This window comes from Nematostella vectensis, chromosome 6, assembly GCF_932526225.1.
Source record: "Nematostella vectensis chromosome 6, jaNemVect1.1, whole genome shotgun sequence".
NCBI classification, from domain to species: Eukaryota; Metazoa; Cnidaria; class Anthozoa; order Actiniaria; family Edwardsiidae; genus Nematostella; species Nematostella vectensis.
Window position 1 is genome coordinate 16,492,295 of NC_064039.1, and position 22,672 is coordinate 16,514,966.

At 39.5% G+C, this 22,672-nt stretch overlaps 1 protein-coding gene across 3 annotated transcripts in view; it reads left to right on the top strand.

Moving 5' to 3' along the window:
* LOC5513291 (adhesion G-protein coupled receptor V1) overlaps positions 1-22,672 on the top strand; it is a 103,964-nt gene that overhangs the window by 45,040 nt on the left and 36,252 nt on the right. For all 3 annotated transcript variants that reach the window (XM_048729070.1, XM_048729071.1, XM_048729072.1), the window contains exons 78-123: positions 156-382; positions 688-793; positions 1,079-1,305; positions 1,564-1,669; positions 2,117-2,343; positions 2,515-2,620; positions 3,538-3,764; positions 3,843-3,948; positions 4,312-4,538; positions 4,690-4,795; positions 4,923-5,152; positions 5,586-5,691; positions 6,045-6,271; positions 6,452-6,557; positions 6,812-7,038; positions 7,987-8,092; positions 8,560-8,786; positions 9,210-9,315; positions 9,645-9,871; positions 10,442-10,541; positions 10,988-11,214; positions 11,550-11,655; positions 11,910-12,136; positions 12,331-12,436; positions 12,554-12,780; positions 13,064-13,169; positions 13,326-13,552; positions 13,781-13,886; positions 14,257-14,483; positions 14,773-14,878; positions 15,206-15,432; positions 15,669-15,774; positions 16,362-16,588; positions 16,895-17,000; positions 17,125-17,351; positions 17,828-17,930; positions 18,220-18,449; positions 18,616-18,721; positions 18,985-19,211; positions 19,770-19,875; positions 19,998-20,200; positions 20,885-20,990; positions 21,158-21,390; positions 21,689-21,788; positions 21,956-22,182; positions 22,518-22,623. In XM_048729070.1, coding sequence (XP_048585027.1) covers positions 156-382; positions 688-793; positions 1,079-1,305; positions 1,564-1,669; positions 2,117-2,343; positions 2,515-2,620; positions 3,538-3,764; positions 3,843-3,948; positions 4,312-4,538; positions 4,690-4,795; positions 4,923-5,152; positions 5,586-5,691; positions 6,045-6,271; positions 6,452-6,557; positions 6,812-7,038; positions 7,987-8,092; positions 8,560-8,786; positions 9,210-9,315; positions 9,645-9,871; positions 10,442-10,541; positions 10,988-11,214; positions 11,550-11,655; positions 11,910-12,136; positions 12,331-12,436; positions 12,554-12,780; positions 13,064-13,169; positions 13,326-13,552; positions 13,781-13,886; positions 14,257-14,483; positions 14,773-14,878; positions 15,206-15,432; positions 15,669-15,774; positions 16,362-16,588; positions 16,895-17,000; positions 17,125-17,351; positions 17,828-17,930; positions 18,220-18,449; positions 18,616-18,721; positions 18,985-19,211; positions 19,770-19,875; positions 19,998-20,200; positions 20,885-20,990; positions 21,158-21,390; positions 21,689-21,788; positions 21,956-22,182; positions 22,518-22,623 — 7,632 coding nt within the window. The remainder of the gene's footprint in view (positions 1-155; positions 383-687; positions 794-1,078; positions 1,306-1,563; positions 1,670-2,116; positions 2,344-2,514; positions 2,621-3,537; positions 3,765-3,842; positions 3,949-4,311; positions 4,539-4,689; positions 4,796-4,922; positions 5,153-5,585; positions 5,692-6,044; positions 6,272-6,451; positions 6,558-6,811; positions 7,039-7,986; positions 8,093-8,559; positions 8,787-9,209; positions 9,316-9,644; positions 9,872-10,441; positions 10,542-10,987; positions 11,215-11,549; positions 11,656-11,909; positions 12,137-12,330; positions 12,437-12,553; positions 12,781-13,063; positions 13,170-13,325; positions 13,553-13,780; positions 13,887-14,256; positions 14,484-14,772; positions 14,879-15,205; positions 15,433-15,668; positions 15,775-16,361; positions 16,589-16,894; positions 17,001-17,124; positions 17,352-17,827; positions 17,931-18,219; positions 18,450-18,615; positions 18,722-18,984; positions 19,212-19,769; positions 19,876-19,997; positions 20,201-20,884; positions 20,991-21,157; positions 21,391-21,688; positions 21,789-21,955; positions 22,183-22,517; positions 22,624-22,672) is intronic.

Here is a 22,672-nt window from a genome sequence, read left to right on the forward strand (position 1 = left end):
AGAAGTAAATGTAAGAGGCTTTTAGATAAATTTGATTCGAGGTTCAATATCCGATGTGTTGATTTAATGAGATTACACTTTATCACTTAAAGCACTATGTTTGTATATATATTATTATAATTATATGCTGATAATGTTGTGTTAAATATTGAAAGTGTGAGTGTCAATGATGACACCGCCGTGTTAGGTAAGGACTACACGAAGCCTTCAGTCCTTCAAAGGTCGTTCGAGCCGAGCGAGGAGTCAGTGATTATCATGATCCCCATCATCGATGACAAGGATGTAGAGCCGACGGAGTCTCTAACAGTGGTCGTGTCAAGCACTGAGCCAACCGTTACTGTCCAGCCAAGTGCTGCGACCGTCAGGATCCTCGATAATGATGGTACAAACTACTCACTAACAACCATCCATCGACCACAGCTTTTTTTTTTTTAAGACCATTAACCTTCTCCTGTCTGATAATATTCAGGTCGATGACTTTTGCCTTTGAATCCTTTAAGTGTGTCCTGTACTGTATAAATAATTTCCTTTTGTTTCTGACTATAATGTTTCAATTATTCCATTGATACAAAGTGTAAATTGCGAACGAATTTTAAAAGGAATGACGCATGAACAGTATAGCGTAGAAGAGACATACGATGGAATACTTACAAGTTTAATACTGATCTTCTGTGTGTTTTTCTCCAGCTACAATCGGCTTTGAGCTGACAGATGTGACTGTTGTTGAGAGTGGTGGAACTGCGACGGTGGCCGTAAAACGGACCGGCAATACCGACAAAAGCCAGACTATCAAGTAAGCTTTGGGAAATTTTAATTCAAACATGAACAATACAAAGCAACTGCTTTGTATTGTTCATGTTTGGTATACAACGATTTCCTTGCAATAGAACTTCAAAATAACCATTTTAATAATATGGTTTTGAAAGTATTGCGTGACTTAGGTAAAATTAGTTTTTAACGACTAATACTATCCAAAAGAAAGAAGACACAACAGGCATCTGAGTGTAATTACAATAAATGATCATTTTCAATATTGAATTAGTGATAATGCAGTTGTTTTGGGCACATTTTTCGTCAGTTTCCTCGTGAAGGATGGTGACGCGAAAGCTATAGAAGACTTTAATGTTCCTGCCGTGCTGCAAGTGACATTTGCCGCTGGCGACACAAAGAAGGACATTGTCATTCCTATCGTAAATGACAAAGACGTGGAGAACACGGAGTCTTTTACCATCGTGCTGACGAGCGACGACCCTACGGTTGTTGTGAGCCCAGATACGGCAACAATCACTATCAAGGATGATGATGGTAAGCATCGCTATAGTTATATATTTGATCACAAGCAACAATATAATGATTGTATACATGCACCTTTTTCCTAAAACGCTGCAGTGCAAAAAGCAAAATGTCGATTTCGCAAAGTCTTCACGAATGAGTCTCGTGGCTTTCCACCAAATGGAGGAGAATACGAATAAATCATACGATGTCCAGCTAAGGCCACCAATACTTGACTACGGCATTTGAAGCCTATGCACTCATGCTGTTGCAATAATTTTGTCCCTGCAGCTTTGATTAAGTTCGAGCCGGTCTCTGTGGACGTGGGTGAGGGTGATGGCGAAGCATTGCTTACCGTGAAGAGAGAAGGCAATCTCGCCGAAGAGCATATTGTCACGTAAGTTGTTTTTCATGGCACGCGTCCGACAAGCGTCCTTATCAACTTTAGGCCAGATATTTATTATTTACTTTCACTGAGAACAACAAGCCATCGATGAAAAAAACTTTAAACAAAATTTAGCTATGCTTTGTATTTTCCCCCATACCCCCTTAAACATTTAGGTAAACTATTCAACGCTTACTGTCAACGAACTGAGGCTTACTTTTGACAATTAGTCGATGCTTCTTTCAAACGATCCATTGTTTGCTTTAAACGTTAACCTATAACGTCTTTGAATTAGTTCTGTTGGTATAAAAAAAATCAGCGATAAGTGACGGTTTGCTTTGCTGTTGATGACATAAAAAACAATTGTGCGTGCAATGTTTGTCTGGAGTTGAGGTTAACGTTCTTTTGATATGAGATATGAATAAGTTTTTAAGGAATTGGCTTTTTTTTTCCGTTTAGTGTCACCATTACTGATAACACAGCGAAGAAAGACTCGGATTATAGCGAACCTGCAGTCAAGGAAATCACTTTCCTTCAAAACGAGGTAGTGAAAACCATCAACGTCCCAATCATCAATGACCACAAGGTGGAGGACGATGAAACGTTCCGCGTCAAACTCACAACAAACGAGCCTGAGGTCACAATCAGTCCTGATACTGCACAAGTAACCATCAACGATGATGACGGTAAGTTGTCAGTCCTAACATCAATATTGAAACTGTCAGTCCTAACATCAATATTGAAACTGTTATATATTGTTTTATATATGTGGTGACAAAATTGGTCAAACTATCAATCCACTAATGTATCGCTGATTATTGAGCCGACTGTGAAAACTAGTATTATTGTGCGTCTAGCCATCATTAGCTTCGTGCAGCCTTCCAAGACGGTGCCTGAGGGCGCAGGGACGGTCAACCTGACATTGACAAGAACGGGTGACAAATCGGTCCCCCATACCGTCAGGTAAGTCCACACAGTTCACGTTCACCCTTGAATAATGTCGAAAAGTGTTTATTTGGAAAAGTGATACTAAAAACAAATAACATGGATTTTAGGACACGCAAGATGTTATTGGTGCGAAAGTTTTGGGAATCAGAAAGTTAATATGGGATCTCATGACCTAATATGCACTAAAAAGCAACAAACTCGTTAAATGTTGACTAGAATTCGCCCGATTTTCGTTTAATTTGGCAGACATGTAGAACTATAGACTCCTTGAAAAGAGATTCTCATTCTTATTTCTTTCTTGTATTGTTTTTCAATTAGAAATTATTCTAGTCAAAAGGCCAAAAATAGCCAAAATTTGCATTTGGCAACTTTGAACTAGAATAGTATTTCAGTAGAAAAATATATGGGTAAAATGAGGTACCCTTTTGAATATTGACGTCTGCTCATGTAATAAAACTTATTGCGTATATCTAGGCGCACGGTTATCGTAATAACATATTCGCTAAAGATAGCCGTATGATATTTAATTCGGCCACTAAATAAAGAAAAAATTCCCTTTAGAAAAACAGCCTTGAGTAGATGCTCAGTTATTTAACTAATCTTAGTATGTCCAGTATTTTGCTATCACCAAAACTATGTCGGGCACATTTTATTTTTTTCAGAGAAACACGGTCGTGAAGGTAACCTAAACATTTGAAATAAACTAGGACACGTGGAATGGGTCGAAAATCGTTGGATAAAACACTGGAAGAAACACATTTTTCAGGCTAGAAAGAACACCTAAATACAGTGAACCCTATTGCTCGCTTCAAATACAGTGAACCCTATTACTCGCTTCCCTAGAGCCGGCATTGTCTTTTGCAACTTTTTCTCAGTTCCTATGTTTGTGTATCCCTGTGTAAATACATATCGGATTTTCTATTTTGTTGTAGTCTGTCCATCAAAAACGATACCGCCTACTCTGGAGTGGACTTCACGCCTCCCGAGGACCTTCTTGTGACATTCCAGCCGGGGGAGACCACCAAAGTGGTATCTATTCCTATCATCAACGACAAGAACGTGGAGCAGCCCGAGAGATTCAACGTGACAATCAGCTCACCTGATGACCGTGTCACGATAGAGAACGGCACTGCGTCTATTCTAATAAACGACAACAACGGTACCAGATGTATTGTGTGAATTTACCCCCATGGTATTCTGTTTTTGTCATTTGTAATTATTTCTCCCCTTCGTGCAGCTGAGATCGGGTTTGAACTTGACAAGTACGAGGTTCCAGAAGACATCGGTACCTTGGACATCAAGGTGACCAGGAAAGGCGACAAGACCAAGCCCCATACACTAAGGTTTGTGCTTCAACTTGATTGATGCCTTTTTATTGGTAATCCTTGAATTAGCCATAGATAACTATGTTTTTTTAAACATTTTATTATAAAAGCATTTATTCATTTTTTTAGTTGTTTTATTGGTTCATCAAAATCATTTATTTTGGTAATATATATGCATTGTTTGATGTACGATAAAAAATACAATGTATACAAACTAAAAAGTGCTTTATTAGAATTGCGTTTCTGTTTTACCTTATTTAGCATTACTGGATGATCTATGCTTATTTATTTTTATTGATTTATTTAAGATCAAATGGAAGCCTGCGTATGCAACAAGTGCAACAAATTTTAATGAAGCTTCTGTTGCTGTTTTTTTTTCAGCTTTCTGATCGGTGGAGGAACTGCAAAGAAGGACGAAGACTACACCACACCCGAACACATTGAATTGACGTTTGAGGAAGGCGAAATGGAGAAGATTGTATCTATAAAGATCACTGACGACAAGCTGGTGGAGAACCCGGAGACCTTTTCTCTCATCCTCGCTTGCGCTGACAATGATGTTGTCGTTGTTCCCGATACAGTAACAGTTACCATTATCGACAATGATGGTAAGAACTATAGCCGGGACGAAAGAAGCGATCTATTCTAGAGTCCGAATCCCAGTTTATTTGTAAATTTAGATCTTAGCGAAAATTATTATCTATTTTTCATTATGTAAGTATCAATAACTTATCTTGCTATTCTGTTATTCTATCTCAGCTGTTGTTGGCTTTAAGCCTGACTCTGTGATATTTAAAGAATCAGACGGCACAGTAACACTAACTGTGGCAAGGAGAGGTGACACGACCAGAGAACACAAAGTCAAGTAAGTGATCAACGGCTATGTGGATATGAAATGCGATCACCTCTACTTTAAGAGGGCCACACTCTTAGGAGTACCTAAAATAGATGTGCACAGGACAAACGGTAACCTTCGACTGGATTGATTGTAGGGTCGCTGTAATTGATGGTAGCGCTATTGATGGCAAAGACTTCACCAAGCCGTCAATCGCCGAGCTGACCTTCCCAGCCAACAGCCTTGACGACCAGACAATTACTGTCTCAATAATCGACGATAAAGAAGTTGAAGGCGATGAGCAGCTCACTGTCGTCCTCAGCAGTGAGGATCCAAAAGTTACTGTTGAACCAGAGACTGCTACTGTGACAATCAAAGATGACGATGGTATGTGGAGCCACAAATTCACATGTTATCGAACTTTTAGGCTAACAGGGCTGATACAAAGTCGGATTTCGATATCAGTGCTACCAGGGGGGAGCTGTTAAAATTTCTGTCAGCTCTAACGAACACCGCAGTAAGGGGATGACTGTAACAACTTAAATAAGATCAACGACAAAAAATATCTATATGTGAAATACATGGGCTAGAAGCACGGATGGATAAAGAAGGAAACATTGAGCACGCGTTGTGTTTCTTTAACGGTGTGTCCTCGTTTAGTGTGAGCTTGACAGACGGCTTATCAATCCACGTGGTAAATACTCGGAAACCCTCGTAAAGGAACAACTGAGGTCCGGTTTTGAGAGAATTTTAAGTTTTCAAGCAGGTCCTTTTTATCATATTATTGTAAAGCTCATATATAATGTTCATCGTATTACAGTGGATATTGGCTTCATGCCCGAGTCGATAACCGTCCCCGAGGATGTCAGCAACGCCGGGCTTGTAGTGAAAAGGACTGGTGACACCTCTGTAGAACACACCGTCAGGTGAGTAGTGTAATCAGCTTATAACCCCTACTCACACCGCGTTTACGGCATTCTTGGGAAAAATAAGAAACCCAAAATTTCGTAATATCCTTAAACAATTCATAAGCAAATACTTAACCAAAATGTTTGTTCTAATCGTGTTTTAGCTGTATATAAAAAGAAGCGATTGTACGAGCAACTCAAACTAAAGTTAAAAAAATAGATCCCGAAGGTCCTTGAAACAGCAATTTGGACAATCCAACATTCTTGCCATTCCCCATTGAAGTTCTGTATGCACTGTTTACTGATGTTATTTCGTTGGTGTACGTTTGTTTGAAAACTCATATCATCAACTTGTTATCACTTTGTTACAGATTCACTATCACAGACGGATCGGCTAAAGGCGGTGACGATTACACGGTTCCACCTTCTAATGAGCTGACTTTTGAGATCGGCGTTGAGTCAAAGGTCATTCAAATCCCAATCATTGACGATAAGGAGATCGAAGACCTCGAGGCGTTCACAGTGACACTCAGCTCCGATGACAAGCGAGTCAATGTCAAACCAGAGACTGGCACTGTAAAGATCACGGATAATGATGGTAAGGGAAGCCAGATATATCTAATGATGGTAAGGGAAGCCAGATATATTTGATGATGGTAAGGGAAGCCAGATATATCTTAATCTGGGACAAAGGAAGTAGCAGGGGTAGGGTAGGAAGTCAGCCGAATGAGTAAAAATATGTGCGCTAGAATCCCTTGGTCTTTATTTTTGTTATCAGCTTCTATTGGTTTTGAGCTGGCTACAGTGGATGTCCTCGAGAGCCAAGGAAAGGCCAACCTTCCAGTCAAACGCACTGGCCACACAGGCTCAAGACAAGTTTTGAGGTAAAATAACAAAGTTTTTTTATGTTGTCATTATTTATTCGCATACTTAAATTGTGTTTTCAATTCATGCATCTAAAGTTAAGCCCATGCGATTCCCCTGCTTTATTTGTTTTTGTTGTTGTTGTAAATTTTAATTGTTTAAGAACTCCTAAAAATTATTTAAAAGAAAAGTTCATTGCATTTTTCCTTGTCTGATTAAGTATCATATCCTCGAATTACTTAGTGCATACTAATAAATTTTGTACTTTATATAGGGTCACTGTATCTGACGGAACTGCAAACAAAGGCCCGGATTACCACGAGCCGGCATCTCTAGAGGTCGTGTTCGAGTCGGGTGAAAAAGATGCAGTCATCATGGTTCCTATTGTGAATGACAATGTGGTGGAGAACACTGAGGACCTGACCGTGGTCCTGAGCAGCGACGATCCTACCGTCACCATCAGCCCGGACACCGCCACTGTCAGGATTATCGACGATGATGGTAGGTGTAGTCAACATTATCCACGATGATGGTAGGTGTAGTCAACATTATCCACGATGATGGTAGGTGTAGTCAACATTATCGACGATGATGGTAGGTGTAGTCAACATTATCCACGATGATGGTAGGTGTAGTCAACATTATCCACGATGATGGTAGGTGTAGTCAACATTATCGACGATGATGGTAGGTGTAGTCAACATTATCGACGATGATGGTAGGTGTAGTCAACATTATCGACAATGATGGTAGGTGTAGTCAACATTATCGACGATGATGGTAGGTGTAGTCAACATTATCGACGATGATGGTAGGTGTAGTCAACATTATCCACGATGATGGTAGGTGTAGTCAACATTATCCACGATGATGGTAGGTGTAGTCAACATTATCGACAATGATGGTTGGTGTAGTCAACATTATCGAAGATGATGGTAGGTGTAGTCAACATTATCGACAATGATGGTAGGTGTAGTCAACATTATCGACAATGATGGTAGGTGTAGTCAATATTATCGACGATGATGGTAGGTGTAGTCAACATTATCGACGATGATGGTAGGTGTAGTCAACATTATCGACGATGATGGTAGGTGTAGTCAACATTATGCACGATGATGGTAGGTGAAGTCATCATTATCGAGTTGACTCGAAGATGTTTGTCCTTATCTTAAAAATGAACAATAAACGGTTGTTCCGTTATACATGCTCAGAATATTCATCGGAGAATTACAGTAACAGTAAAAACAAGAGCCACAACTACAACGATAAAGGGGATGAATTTTTGTGTTCTGTCTTCCTAACAGGGAATCTCTTGCACCCTCTATTGATGCAGAATTCCCGTTCCCTCTAAGAGAAAAAAGAATTAACCCTTCTAGGGCTTGACAGGTATGACTTCATAATAAAAAGAGTACGTACTGATGCATATAAGTTCGATGATTTTTCCAGCGGTCATCGGATTCGCTGAATCACCAATGGCTGTTCCTGAGGACGTAGGAAATGCGAACATCAAAATCAAGCGTACCGGATATAAAGATGCAGAACACACTGTCACGTAAGTTCTTATGGTGATTTCACATCTACCAAACAGGCTCAAGAATTCTCCCTACTATGGCAAAACTTTTGATTATTGACATCAACTACTATGATATTAGATTATAGATCTAGATAGATGATGGTGAGAGTCCAGGTAATGATAGCACTGTCCCAAGATTTACTTTTTCCTATTTTAAAGCACTCAATGTTCTAGGATCATCGATTTAAGGGGTCCTGCCCTAGAACATATTTTTCTTCTGCTCTTCTGCTTAAGCATGCATTAAATTTGGGTAGCAACGATCTTTGAAATTGTATCAGAAAATAATGAAAACCAGTTATATATAAATCTAAAATTATGATATTTACTTTTATACTCAATACGAAAAGCTGGTAAATCCTGAATCAAGGTCACCACGAGTTTCGATAATTCAAGCCCTACACTTTATATCGAACACTGCAACATTTTGTTTTGTATCTTATGATCAGGGTGGCGCTGACGGACGGTAGTGCAGTTGTGGACAAGGATTTCACAGTCCCTGCTGGCCTTGTAGTCCATTTCTTGAAAGGGGAAGACTCTAAAGTTGTTGCCATTCCGATCAGCGATGACAAGCTCGTGGAGAACACCGAACATTTCACTGCATCCCTGAGCAGCACCGATGCTGGCGTTACAGTGGACCCAGACACAGCAACTGTCAACATTCTTGACAATGATGGTAAATATGACTCGCTCTACTGTCAACATTTTTTACAATGATTGTAGATATGACTCGCATTCACTATGTGTAGACCCCAACAAACCTTGCCTTGCTTAGCATCATTCTTAATGTCGAGGGCCATTCCGTTGGATTTCCTCAATGGTCAAGCGGAGCTCTTTGGGCAAGAAAAACTTTAGTACATCCTCTTATCGTTCAATCATCTTCCCCTCGTTTAGATATGATTCCTTGATATTTTTTCCAAAGGTACTTTGATACCTAAATACAAGGAAAACCTTAGACAAATTTGGCCAGGTTTCTATTTAAATTTCCCAAAATCACTGTTTGCCGTTCAGAATAACTTTTATTATTTCCCAATCTAATATTTTTCTTCATTGGTAACTACTACCTTAGGTAACTTTACTTTTGTCCTCGTTTCAACAGCAAACATCGGCTTTGAGTTCGAAAATGTGACGGTGTACGAGAGCGATGGTCAAGCAACACTCAATGTGAAGAGAAGCGGACATCTCGCCGGAAGCCACACAATCAAGTAAGATATGTAGCTAGTCCGTCCCGTCTTAGTGCTCAGTGGGTACGTCTAGGGGTGTCAGAAGTACCATGAAGTGCTCGGTACACGAGTATTGTGTACCATCTGTCCTTGTACACGACATGCTACCGAAAATATTAATATGCACTTGCAAGTAGAGTAATCAGGATTCCAGTCCATGCTAAATTTATTGGCCCTATTTGATAACAATACTATAAAATAATTTACAGATGATTGTTTCCAAAAAAACGAGAGGTTAATTCTCTAAGGAACCTGTAATACAAGTCAGTAACAGTTATGTATCAAACGATAACATTGGGTTTTAATTTTAGAGTTACAGTGACCCCAAAAACAGCTAAGCTCGTCGAAGACTTCAACACGCCTGCGGTTGTAGAGGTCACCTTTGCAGCAAATGAAGTAGTAGCAACGATATCCGTACCAATCGTAGATAACAACATAGTGGAGGAGACCGAATTCTTCGATGTCGGTCTATCAAGTGACGATCCTACTGTCAATGTTGTGCCTGACACAGCGTCCGTGACTATCCTGGACGATGATGGTAAGATGGCGCAAATATCAGAAAAATTAAAATTCAGTAGATATTATTTTGTTTATAGAAGACATTTAAACATACTATAACATACATCAACCTCTGAAACAAAATACACTAAATGTCTCCCACTCAAATACTCATACTATCATAGTTGTCATACTCATACTACGATGGTTATGTTGTCTAATCAATAACGGGATCCGAATAATGATAGCAGCATTCAAATCATTTGCTATAAATAAAGCAGGCATCCATGGAAATCCAAGCCTCTGGTTGCTGTTGCTATTATGGCAATTGAAAACTTGCCTAAGAATACTTGAGCCTGAAATTGTCGAAAACGTTCGATAAGCTTGCTCCAGTTACCCGTCACTACGCTTTAGGTTCTTGGGATGATGGAAAAGATAAAAGCTTAGTTATCATGAGGTTGTACTATGGCATAAAGCTACCAAGTTCGACAGGGTTGTTTTGTGACACAGAGCGATGCGAAATGGACGTAATGCGACACTTGTCGTTGTTATAGACATCATGCCCGAAGTAAGATCTGGTGGTGACTTACGTGTTTTCTTTATCGTACAGCGGTGTTTTCTGTCGAGGATGTTGAGTTCAAAGAAGATGAGGGTGACGCAGTTGTTGTGGTTAGGAGAACTGGCTTTACTGGCAAAAGGCATCACATCAAGTAAGTTACAGGTCAAAAGGTATGTCGCGATTAAGGCGTGAATAATTGGAAAGTTCATTAACGAATTCAGGCAGAGTTTAGAATTGAAACAGTTTCCATTTCGATTTCATTTGTCTGTTCAATGCAATTGTCAAAAATAAAAACTGATAAAACTATGAACATGATTTTATTTTAAAATCTTAAACAAGAATTGTTTTTAGAAATTGTTTGTGCCATTGTAATAGCATATGCCGTGATTAAGGTTTCCCTTTTTACCTTTTTCTCATGTGGAAAATGCACAATTTTTTGCTCCATTTCTTTCTTGTATATTATCCTTGTAATGTTTGTGTCAAATTTCTAATTTGGAAATGAATTTTTGTTTGGTTCCGTCTGCAGCCGACTAATTTATTTATCGTCCAGTGTCGTTTATTGTGTTTATTTTCTGATATAATTCATCGTGATCTCAGGGTGACGGTCGAGGACGGCGAAGCAGTGCAAGGCTCTGATTACAAAGGACCAGATGCCCAAGACATCACGTTCGAGGCTGGCGAGACCACCAAACCCATCCGACTACCGATCATCGATGACAAACTTATCGAAGATAAAGAGTCGTTCACTGTCAGAGTGTCAAGCACTGACGCCGGTGTCATAGTTACACCCGACGCTGCAGTTGTCACGATTCTGGACAACGACGGTAAAGTCTCATTGGCAATGATATCATTGATTGGGTGCTTCAAATGATGTAATAAACGCCCCATATTTCAATAAACGCCTCTCATCTAAAGAATGCCCCGCTAAGTTTACAAGTTTGAAATGAACACCCCTCTCTAAGGAACGCCAATGAATGATAACATCTTCAAGGAATTTCATAAAAAGCAACAGTTACTGAAATGCTACTATGCATTTTCGTTTGTTTTGTTTTTATGTATCGAGTTGTATACAGAAAAGCCGACATTAGGCTGTAGACCATACTAGAGCCAACAACTGGGATCGTGTGACTTGACTGATGAATGTATTTTTGTGACACAGCCGTCATTTCAGTAAAGAATCCATCGAAATCAGTGCAAGAAGGTGATGGTGAAGTTGTGATCGAAGTCGAGCGAACGGGAGACACGACTGCTAACCATAAAGTCACGTGAGTAGTACAAGATAGCTTTAGGTAACTGATGAAGAGCCTTTATTGATAAAACGTCTAGAGTATATATATCCACCCGCGAGCGCTTATATTTGCGTAGTGCCTTTCCCACACTAAATGTTTCAAAGGCTGTAAGCCTTGTCGGAAGCAAAATTCTCTTGAGTTTCAGCATTTTTTGAAAACACTTTTTAACTAAATGCGTCAATTTATCCTGTTAAGGTTTGACCGTTATGTATTCATCTTGTGTACTATAGTGTTACTGTTACTGGCGGGACCGCCAAGGACGGCCTGGATTACACCAAGCCAGCCTTAGTAGAGCTGACATTCGCCCCTGACGAGACCAGCAAGGTTATTAAGATCCCTATCATCGACGACAAGAATGTGGAGCCTGCAGAGACCTTCACGGTGAAACTGGAAACCAGCGATCCGGCGGTGACAGTGGCTCCAGATACAGCGACTATTGAAATCAAAGACAATGATGGTAGGACTTTTTAAAGTTCACTTCTATAATATAAAATGTTCTATATATACTTTCAAGAGGAAACAAACAGAGATGGGGCATTTTTCTTCTCACTCTTGGATTCTTGGATGGGAAAAGTGGTTTACGTAGACCGTTACAAGTGTCCTGAAATGAAATTTTAAGTATTCTATTTCCATCTTTATCTGAACTATCAGCTACCGTTGGATTCAAAGTGCCGTCAGCTGCAGTGCCCGAGAGTATTGGAAATGCTGTCATAGAAGTTGAGAGAACCGGCGACACGTCAGTCAAGCACAAAGCGAGGTAATAATTCGCTCAAATTTTTAGACGATTGTTTTTATCTCTTCACTCGCACTAACGACTCCAAGTATTTATCTGATTTGGATAATATTTGTTGCTTTTTAATTTTGCAATTGCTAGATTGGAGTTCAAGGGGGATTCCGCTACGAAGGATGTCGACTTCAGCGAACCTGCCGTCCTTGACGTAGACTTTGAAATAGGAGAAACGTCCAAGTCTGTACCGGTACCAATCATAAACGACAAAGACGTGGAGGGGGCAGAGGTGTTTAAAGTCAGCCTTAGCACAACTGAGCCCAATGTGATTCTTCAACCTGAGACTGCAACCGTGACCATCCTAGACGATGATGGTAAGTATAGCCATAGCTTAGAATGCTTTCTGATTTGCGGGATTTTTCTTTGAGAACACAAAGAAGGATCAGTTATATCCCCTCCTGTCCCTCTGTGCCTTTCTCGACAGCCCTCCATTTACGCAGAGACCAAGGCTAGCCTGCAGATAACACCAAAATCATTGTTATTCGCTTTATACACTTAACGAATAATTGATTTGTCATAGGAAATCGAGATTTTAAGACTTTTCATAGGCGGAGCTGATATTTTAGTGTTTTTAATAAACATTGGCACCTTTTGCAGCCATTATCGGATTTGTTCAAACATCAAAAACCGTACCAGAAGACATTGGCACCGCGACGCTTACAGTCAAACGGACGGGAGACTCTACCGTACAACATATCGTCAAGTGAGTGCTCTCTTTCCTTGTATTGCTTGTTTCTGACATCGGCCCTTTTTTCTAAGTTAGTTTTATATGCTTCCAAACTTGCTCTGATGCCTACTTGTATAGGATTAGTTGATGAAAAGATGGATATATCTTTACTTCCTATTGCTTGTATTGCAGGGTCGTAATTCTCGATGATACTACCACAAGTGGGCACGACTTCGTGCCACCCACAACCCTGATGATAACGTTTATGCCGGGCGAGCTCTCCAAGGTCATCTCATTCCCTATCATCAACGATAACCAGGTGGAACCCGTAGAGCGCTTCAATGTCACACTATTAACCGAGGATCCTCGCGTTACTATCAATCCTGGGGTAGCATCCATCAAAATTCTCGACAATAATGGTAATATTCTTAGTATATTTAGCATTTAGCCAATTGGTTGAGTCAATTTCGTCACGGGGGTGGCTTTTATACAAAAGAAAATTTTAGATTGAAAAAAAAAATACTGATAAAGTTCGGACTGATAAATTCCTGAGCTGTAAGCATTAACCTTTCGAGATTTTGACGCCCATTGTGAGAGATTCGCTTCTGTTTGAGCCTAGTTCAACAAAATATGATTCGTTTTTTCAGCGATAATCGGTTTTGAGAAAGAAAGTCAGACGGTATCAGAAGATGGTGGTAAAGTGGACCTCAAAGTCATCCGAACTGGCGACAAGAGTGTTCCACATACATTCAAGTAAGAAGTTGTGTCTTCCTTTGTTCACGCCGCCGCTATAAAGGTGTATGACTCCTTGTATCCACTAAATGTATCTGTTAGCTGGTCGGGTCATTGTTTTAGAAATTTGTTCTAAGAAGGCAGTCTTTTGGTTGTTGGGATGTTATCAGATATTGCTGCATCAACTTAAGATATCATGCGTACCTTTTGGAATTCGGTTTGGAATCCATCACTTACTTTATCAACATTGGAGGTGTCCATTTGGTTACTTCAGCAAAAAGAAATCTGAACATTTTGATACAATAAAGACCTAAAAGGTGGCTTCTTGTATATTTCTAGAATCCTCTTAATTGTTTGTGCGAAAGCTGATGGTAATCCGATTCTTTTTTAGGATTATCCTCACCGAAGGCTCAGCAACAGATGGAGAAGACTTCACTACACCCAATGAGGTAGAGTACACTTTTGAGGCCGATGAAACAGAGAAGATCATCACCGTTCCGATCACTGATGACAAACTGGTGGAGAACCCGGAAACCTTTACTGTCACCTTAACATCATCAAATCCGAACGTCCTGATCAAGCCAGACACTTCTACCGTGACAATTACTGACAACGATGGTAAGTATTTTTCTCTTTCCAATGGCAGGTTCTAGTCTCCAAAAGCGAAATAGAAGTAAAGATCAATTATAAACGGTTTTTAGCATAACTGACAACAGTCGTGGGGGTGGAGTAGATAAAGGAGTGCAGAAATTATACATTAAGTTATATGCTCAGAAATACTTTGCAATGCCTAAATAATTTTGATTATATGTTTTGTCTTATAATACATATCGGTGTCTTTTAAGAGTTCTTGCCAATTTTCAGGTTTAACATACTTTAAAGTTATAACTATCGTGTGCTGTTTTAGCCGTCATTGGTTTCAAGACTGGTTCTTTGAGCGTCCCTGAAAGTGCAGGAAAGGCGACCATTGAGCTTGTCAGGACAGGCGATACCAGCAAGTCCCACACCGTCACGTAAGTACAAGGAAGGCATCAAAGACACTGACGGAAAACTTACCTGGCTATCTGTGTTCACTATTGTAGAAATAAAGTTAGTTTCCTTCCGATATAAAAGGTATTGTTGTTTTTTCGATCACGCCGTCCTAACCGTCGGCACAATCGTATTGTACTTTGCTGGGAAAACTTAAGTTTCTGGATTTAATTTAAACATGCCGTGGCCTTAAAAACTGAAGGGATATTGCTTGAACTTATAGCAAGCCTATTGGTTACGTTCGATATATCGCTGCTACTTTATTCTGACCAAAGTCCATTACTACTGTGCTAATGCGAGACTCCCACTAGGTTTACTGTAAACGATGGCACTGCCCAGGAACCTGGAGATTACACCACTCCCGGCGTCACTGAAGTTACCTTTGCTGAGGGCGAGACTTCCAAGACTATTATGATCCCCATCAACAATGACAAGGACATCGAGCCTAAAGAAGATTTCACTGTTCAACTTCATACAAACGATCCAAGAGTCAGCCTGAACCCGAATACGGCCACCGTTTTCATCACGGATGACGACGGTACATAATGACTTGTATTAAAAGATAGACTTCATAGAGTGCTGATATGTAGGATCCTAGCACGCAGCAGTGGAACACGTCACATTTCCAGATGCCAAAATAATCATCATATTATAACAAATTAAGAATGATGTTATGCGAATTTGCTTGGTTAGATTTCCGTTTCGTTGAATTTTTCCTAGACATCATAGCAATTGGCTGTATATAATTTCTTATATAATTTCTCGTCAATACAGCTGATGTTGGGTTCAAGGTGGAGTCCCTGACAGTACCCGAAGATGTCGGTTCAGTAAACCTTGTCATACAAAGGACCGGCGACACATCCTCAATGCATACACTAAGGTATGTAATTCCTTCTATGCACACTTTAAATTACGCACTTCTTTCTATACACATTTTTTGGTATATACTTTCTTCGGTAGAATACTTGAAGCTTAAACAATTACTACCGGGAGCCAAATCAATGCAAATGATACTCTAGCAGCAAACTATATTTATTTAAATTACTTTAAAATCCTGTTCATCCTTCAAGCACAAAACGGTAAATGGATAGTATTATTTAAAAAGCAAATCAATATTCTTTGTGAAATAAGTCGACGCAACAAGTATTTCGGGAGCTCATGATTTGTACTGTTTGTTTTATATACCATTTTCTCGACACCCTAAATGCCCTCCCTTTAAAAGCGATCTATTGCCCTGCTTTTGATTAATCATCTTATTTAAGAAATCATATAGCTATTATTATTTTATTGTCTACAATTGGAGATAACTAATTAATTTGATCGTCTGTGCACAAATACAGCCTGCGTCGGTGCGTGAAAAATTATTACATTTACACATACAGTATATGAAAATCTAGAAAGACGTCTTAACTGTATAAACGCGCTTTAATTATTGAATTGTAAAATATTATTGTTTTTTATTTGTAGCGTTGCTGTTGAAGACGGAACCGCTCAGGGTGGAAGTGACTTTACCAAACCAGCACCATTCGACGTGACATTCAATCCAGGAGAACACGAGGTGATCATCGGTATCCCGATACTGGAAGACAAAGAAGTGGAGAATCCGGAGGATTTCATTGTGAGCCTGACCTCGACCGATCCTGCAGTGACTGTCAGACCTGCCAAGGCTACTGTAACTATTACAGATAATGACTGTAAGTAATACAACTCTACCAAGGCTAGAGTAACCATTAATGATAATGACTGTAAGTAATACAACCCTACCAAGGCTACAGTAACCATTAATGATAATGACTATAAGTAACGCACAATCGATACAACATCTGCATCTGCATTCTGTCATCTTTTTTGCTCCCTTTCCTCTATATCCTACCGTATTCTTCGTTGTTTTTTTTTAAGTAAAACCGAAATTACAGATCAACCAAGTTGCATAGCCATGAGATACGTGCATAGGCCCTTAATGGTAACCCAGCCTTATGTATGAGCTTGTTATTTTTTAGCGATTATTGGTGTTCAGCTGGAGTCAGTCATTGTACTTGAAAGTGCCGGTAAAGCTGAAATTCCTGTAAAGCGGACTGGACATCTGGGGGCTCCACAAACTTTCAGGTAAAAAGCAACCTGCCATTGCAAGGTACCATTTCAGGTTTCTGGCTAAATTGGTTGTTGAGCTATTTTTTCTTTTGGGTTATTTGTTATTTTATCTCCTGCTTAACCTCCCTTTTCTTTTTAGCATCGCTGTTATTGATGATACAGCCGTCCAAGGCTCCGACTATCAGGTACCAGCCGACCAAGTAGTCACCTTCCATGAGGACGAAACCGATAAGATCATCACAGTTCCCATCCTGGATGATAATATAGTGGAGAACACGGAAACGCTGAAGGTCGTCTTGACCAGCAATGATCCTACTGTGACCGTCAAGCCAGACACTGCTACTGTCACCATCCAGGACGACGATGGTATGCTAAATGGTCGATATGTAACTAATGGCATACTATGTACTATCTTGATGAGGAATACTAATGATTGGCTGATTGTCTAAAATCTAATACCATTCTATATGCCCGTTTTGTACGATGATGATATTTTAATGATTGCTAAGTGATCATGAAACATACCATACTATGTAGCATTTCTGGATGATGATCATATCCAAACAAATGATCAAATCCAACAAATGCCACACCCCGTGCCGTCTCTGGATGATGATGATATGTTTATGATTGCTAACATATCAATATCGATTTTTCTCTATTATTGTGACTCCTTTTTATATTCTCTTTTTATATTCTGTATTGATCACTACATTACCCAAAGCGTGGATTTTCTACGTGGTCAAATCCACAAAAAATCATCTGTTATGTGCATTTGTAAAGTGTGATAGTCTGGTCAGAGTCTCACTCCTTGACATATCCCAATTGTTTACCTCCCTTAGCTGTGTTGAGTATTGAGCAGCGTAAAGATGTCGCCGAGAGCGTGGGTAATACCCCTGTGATCGTGAAAAGGACTGGATACACTGGAGCTTCGCACAAATTCACGTAAGTTATCTCTTTTCCATGGTTAACTTTTTTAGGTAAAAGGTATCGAATTCGTCAAAAGCACTCATAGAACTTCAAAGGCTTGTAAGATTAGATTTTATACATGTTTCAAGCATGTAAAAAGCACAACTGCTGAACCTAGCGGGGTCGGGTTTTATGATGTTCCTGCCTTGCCCATGAACCATTCGTTTTCTTTTGTTTTGTGTCTTCAATAACATTTATTAGCAAGATAATTTAAATTTTATAACAAATCTATAAAACAATATGAAAGCTAAAATTACCTTTCCAGTATCGTTGTGGATGATGTATCTGCTACCAAGACCGCTGACTACAATGAACCCTCTGCTGGACTTGTTTACACATTTGAAATCAACGAAGAAAGCAAGACGCTCATGTTCCCTATCATTGACGACAAGCTTCTTGAAGACGTAGAGAAGTTCACAGTGACCATCTCAAGTACAGCCCCTGGTGTTACCATCGACAACGACGTCAGTCAAGTCTATATCCTTGACGACGACAGTAAGTTGAATGTGAAGTGCATCATAGTCCTTTTACAAGATACTAATAGCAATTTTATCTGACTTGTTTCAGTAGGTTGTTGACCTTTGAGTCTACTTTTTAGTGTGTTATCGATGAATGTGGCAAGTATGGGTTGAATGCTAACATAATGTTTTTTTTTTATCAGCTGAGATTGGATTTGAGCAGGCTTCCGTTACAGTGCACGAGAGTGAAAAGATCGCACATGTACCCGTGAAGAGAACAGGAAACCTCGGCGAATCCCAGGTTCTGAGGTGAGTTGTGATGAGAAGGTATAATACTGAAACACATCCAACATCCTTGAGTCCACAACCGCTTTTTCGATATAGCGATCGTTACTATCTTATAGCCACCTTCATAAGTCGAAACTTTAATATTTTCAACCCTTTAAGCATTATCTAGAAATGTATCCTTCATTTTAAGACCCCAGAAATGCAAACATCAGTATACCCTGGTAAATATGATTTCTGGTGTGATAACTGTTGTTGCGGTATAGAACTCGTTGCTCTTTTCTCAGGGTATCTGTTGAAGACGGCACAGCGAAACTGGATTCCGATTACAGTACGCCTTCATCGTTGGTGATTGAATTCAAGGCTGAAGAAACCCGGAAGATCATAAGCATACCGATCATCGATGACAATCAGGTCGAAGAGACTGAAGATCTTAAAGTCAAACTGAGCAGTGAGGACCCAACAGTGTCCGTCAAGCCCGCCACTGCTACAGTCACCGTCCTCGATGACGATGGTACGCCATTATGTCTTTATTTGTCGTACGATATTGGCCCTCTGTTTGGACTTTAGGGATCTCTTTTAAGGCAAAAGCAGGCACGACGGCGACGTCCAAGTCAACGTAACCAAACAAACTTTCATGCCTAGCACACATTCCAAGCTATGTTTAACAAAATGTCCTTACAGTGCAAGCGTATCCATTGTCGCTAGATTATGCTAATTGGCATGTTCACGTCGTTGCTTGAATTAAACGGCTAAAATAGAACTCGTTGACAGCGTCCATCAAACGTCTGTTTGTTAAGTTGACTCACACTAAAACGCAACTATGCGATACATAACTAATGGATGATATCGATTATGATATTTCAGGATCATAATTTTGCGATCCTTCATTATATGATGAATTTTCCTTCTCAGATGGCAAAATTATAGAACCCTTACTCACCTTCGTGATGCAAATGATGCAATTTAGTTATTATTCCGCCATTATAACATGACATTTTAAAAGCATTTTTCGTTTTCCTATCCTGGCGCAAAGGTAATCTTTATTATTTATTTGTTTATTCATATCAAGCTGTGATTGGTTTTGCTGAGGAGTCTATCACTAAACCTGAAGATGTTGGTATCGTTCCCGTGAAGATATGCAGAACCGGATACATGGGCAAGCGCGTCACCTTCAAGTAAGTTGGACATTATGCTCCCCTTGGTTAAGTATAAAGTAGTAGAAAACGCTAGCGGCATATTTCCGAGTTGAGCGCAAGGTATGGAGATACTGATAGTCTATTTCGTGTTATTCTTCCAGATTTACTGTTTCCAACAGTACCGTGACAACATCCGTAGAACTGGCTCTCCTCCCTGGGGAAGACTGTACAGTTGTGAATATCCCTATTGTTGACGATGACGTGGTGGAGGAGCCTGAGACGTTTGATTTAATGGTCACTAGCGAGGACCCAAGTGTCTCAGTTAGCCCCGAAAAATCTACACTCACTATTATTGACAATGACGGTATGTACTGAGACTAATGGCCCGATCTTCACGTATAAAAACTAACGTTAGGGTCTCAATACTGGGAAACACTTTATGTATTTATTTATTCATTTGTTTACCACCATTTGTTTTCCACCAAAGATGCGGAACACACAACAGGGTGGGGCCTCAAATTAAGTGTGCCCATCCATTCATTATTAGCGATGGCTTAGACCTGACGTCGATTCAAGCAAGCTAGCAACTGCAGTTCTGAAACTTACATTCAACTGAAATTGAAAGAACTGAAATTTACATCTAATTCGCGCAATAGCTTTTGCGCATGGAAACATTTGTTACACAAACAAAATGCTTTCCTATCCCAACTGGTAGCATTTAACTCGTATTAAAGTATAATGAATTAATGTTATTCTAAGCTTAGCGTATGTTTTATGTAACCAGTTAACAAGTAAACTACATTTTTGTTGTTCGCATCACGGTATAAAAATTTAAACCTTTTGCTTAAGATATTTCGATCGAAGTTGTCATTTTACTACCCAGATTTGTTGTTGAAGCTCCCCGTAACAGTCCAAAGACTTTTTTTGGTACAAACAAGAGGGTTTTATTAATAAAACAAATAGATAAGAAAATAGCAGCAACGTTAAGATATGTATTCAAATTAGAAAAAAAAATGAGTAAATAATTCCAATTAAACTCGGATTCCAGCTGTGGTTAAAGTGAAGGTAACATCGAAAGACGTTAAAGAAGACCAAGGCAAGGTGGACATTCCCCTGGAGAGAACTGGTGATCTTACAGTTCCACACACTGTCCAGTAAGTACATACCACAACATACCAGTACAGAGAGCCGAAGACCCTACAGCTCCTCACACTGTCGTGTAAATAAATATCACAACACCCCATGGAAAAGAGAAGTAGACCTTACAGTTCCTTCTTATTTGCAAAGTCGTCAGAATTGTGCTCACCCTTTATTTTTCTAGCATCTATGTGAATGACGGAACAGCGAAAGGTGGCTTAGATTTCCAAAAGCCTGTTGAAGATTACGTCGTCTTAACTTTTGACGCTGGAGTTAAAGAGAAGGTGTTTTCTGTGCCCATCATTGATGACAAGGAGGTAGAGCCGACGGAGTACTTCACAGTTGTAGTGAAGAGTACTGATCCAAGAGTCACGGTGGATCCTGACACTGCGACCGTCAACATCATTGATAACGATGGTAAAGAGGCTATCATTTCATATTCTGTCATATATGATATTTACATACAGCAAAGAAGTCTGTTTAAAATATTTTACTGGTTTGGTTTGATTAAAATATATATAAGTCACCTGCTATTCGATTGTGTGTTTCTTTTTATAACAAATGCTTCTGTAATATAAACCTCGAGATATATCTCGTCATAGATTCTATATAAACTAAAATCAAATTTATTCCTTACATATACTTTTGAGTTAATACACTATTTATGTGTACAATATGTTTTCTATAAATTACAAAGTTTACACTTTTTTAACAGCTACCGTTAGCATTGAATCTGTGACAGTGGTGGAAGATGCCGGGACCGCCAATGTTCCTGTTCACCGTTCAGGATTCACTGGAGCACGTCACACTCTGAGGTAAACAGCTTGCAGGCAAAAAGGGGCTGAAGTTTTGTAAAAAAACATGTTCTTATAAAGCTGGCATTGATCGATCAACTTGGAATTCCAGCGTGTTAACGTTCCATCAACGAATTTGGCTATAAGTCATTACTTAATTGTTTAAACTTACTGATGATATCTCACAGGATAACTGTTACTGATGAGTCAACCACAAAGGATGCTGACTATAACGAACCGGCTTCACTTGATGTTGTCTTCGAGGTTGCAGAAACATCCAAGATCGTTTCTTTCAAGATCACGGATGACAAAGAAGTAGAGGATACCGAGACGTTTACTGTTCAGCTGAGTACCAACGAGCCTACAGTCAACCTAAGTCCAGATAAAGCAACAGTCACCATCTTGGACAATGATGGTAAGAACCAGAACTATCCACGATCGAAACTAATTTAAGGTGGCGTACGGCTGCAACGCTGCCACGCCCTTAGTTTTAGTGTGATTCTTATAATTCTTACGAGCTCTTCATGTGCAAGTCCAAATATTTAATGGCTATAACGCTATAGAATTTTAAAAGATAGATACATATTTCAATTATATTTTGTTCAGACAGAAAGGCCGTTTTTTTAATATGCATGTCATCTTGTGGCAGCAAATATTCACTAAAAATAAAAATGTGTTAGAAGATTTAATAAGAAAAACGAAAATTCCCAAAACAACTTTTTTGTAATTTACGTGCTCTAATTTTTCCAGCGGTGATCGGTTTTGTACAGACGTTCAAGATTGTACCTGAAGATGTCGGTAACGCGACCCTCACAGTTCAGCGAACTGGTGATACCTCCGTAGAGCACATTGTCAAGTATGTACTCAAATCTAGGGTGATGGGTTACTGGTGGACGTGATAAGGA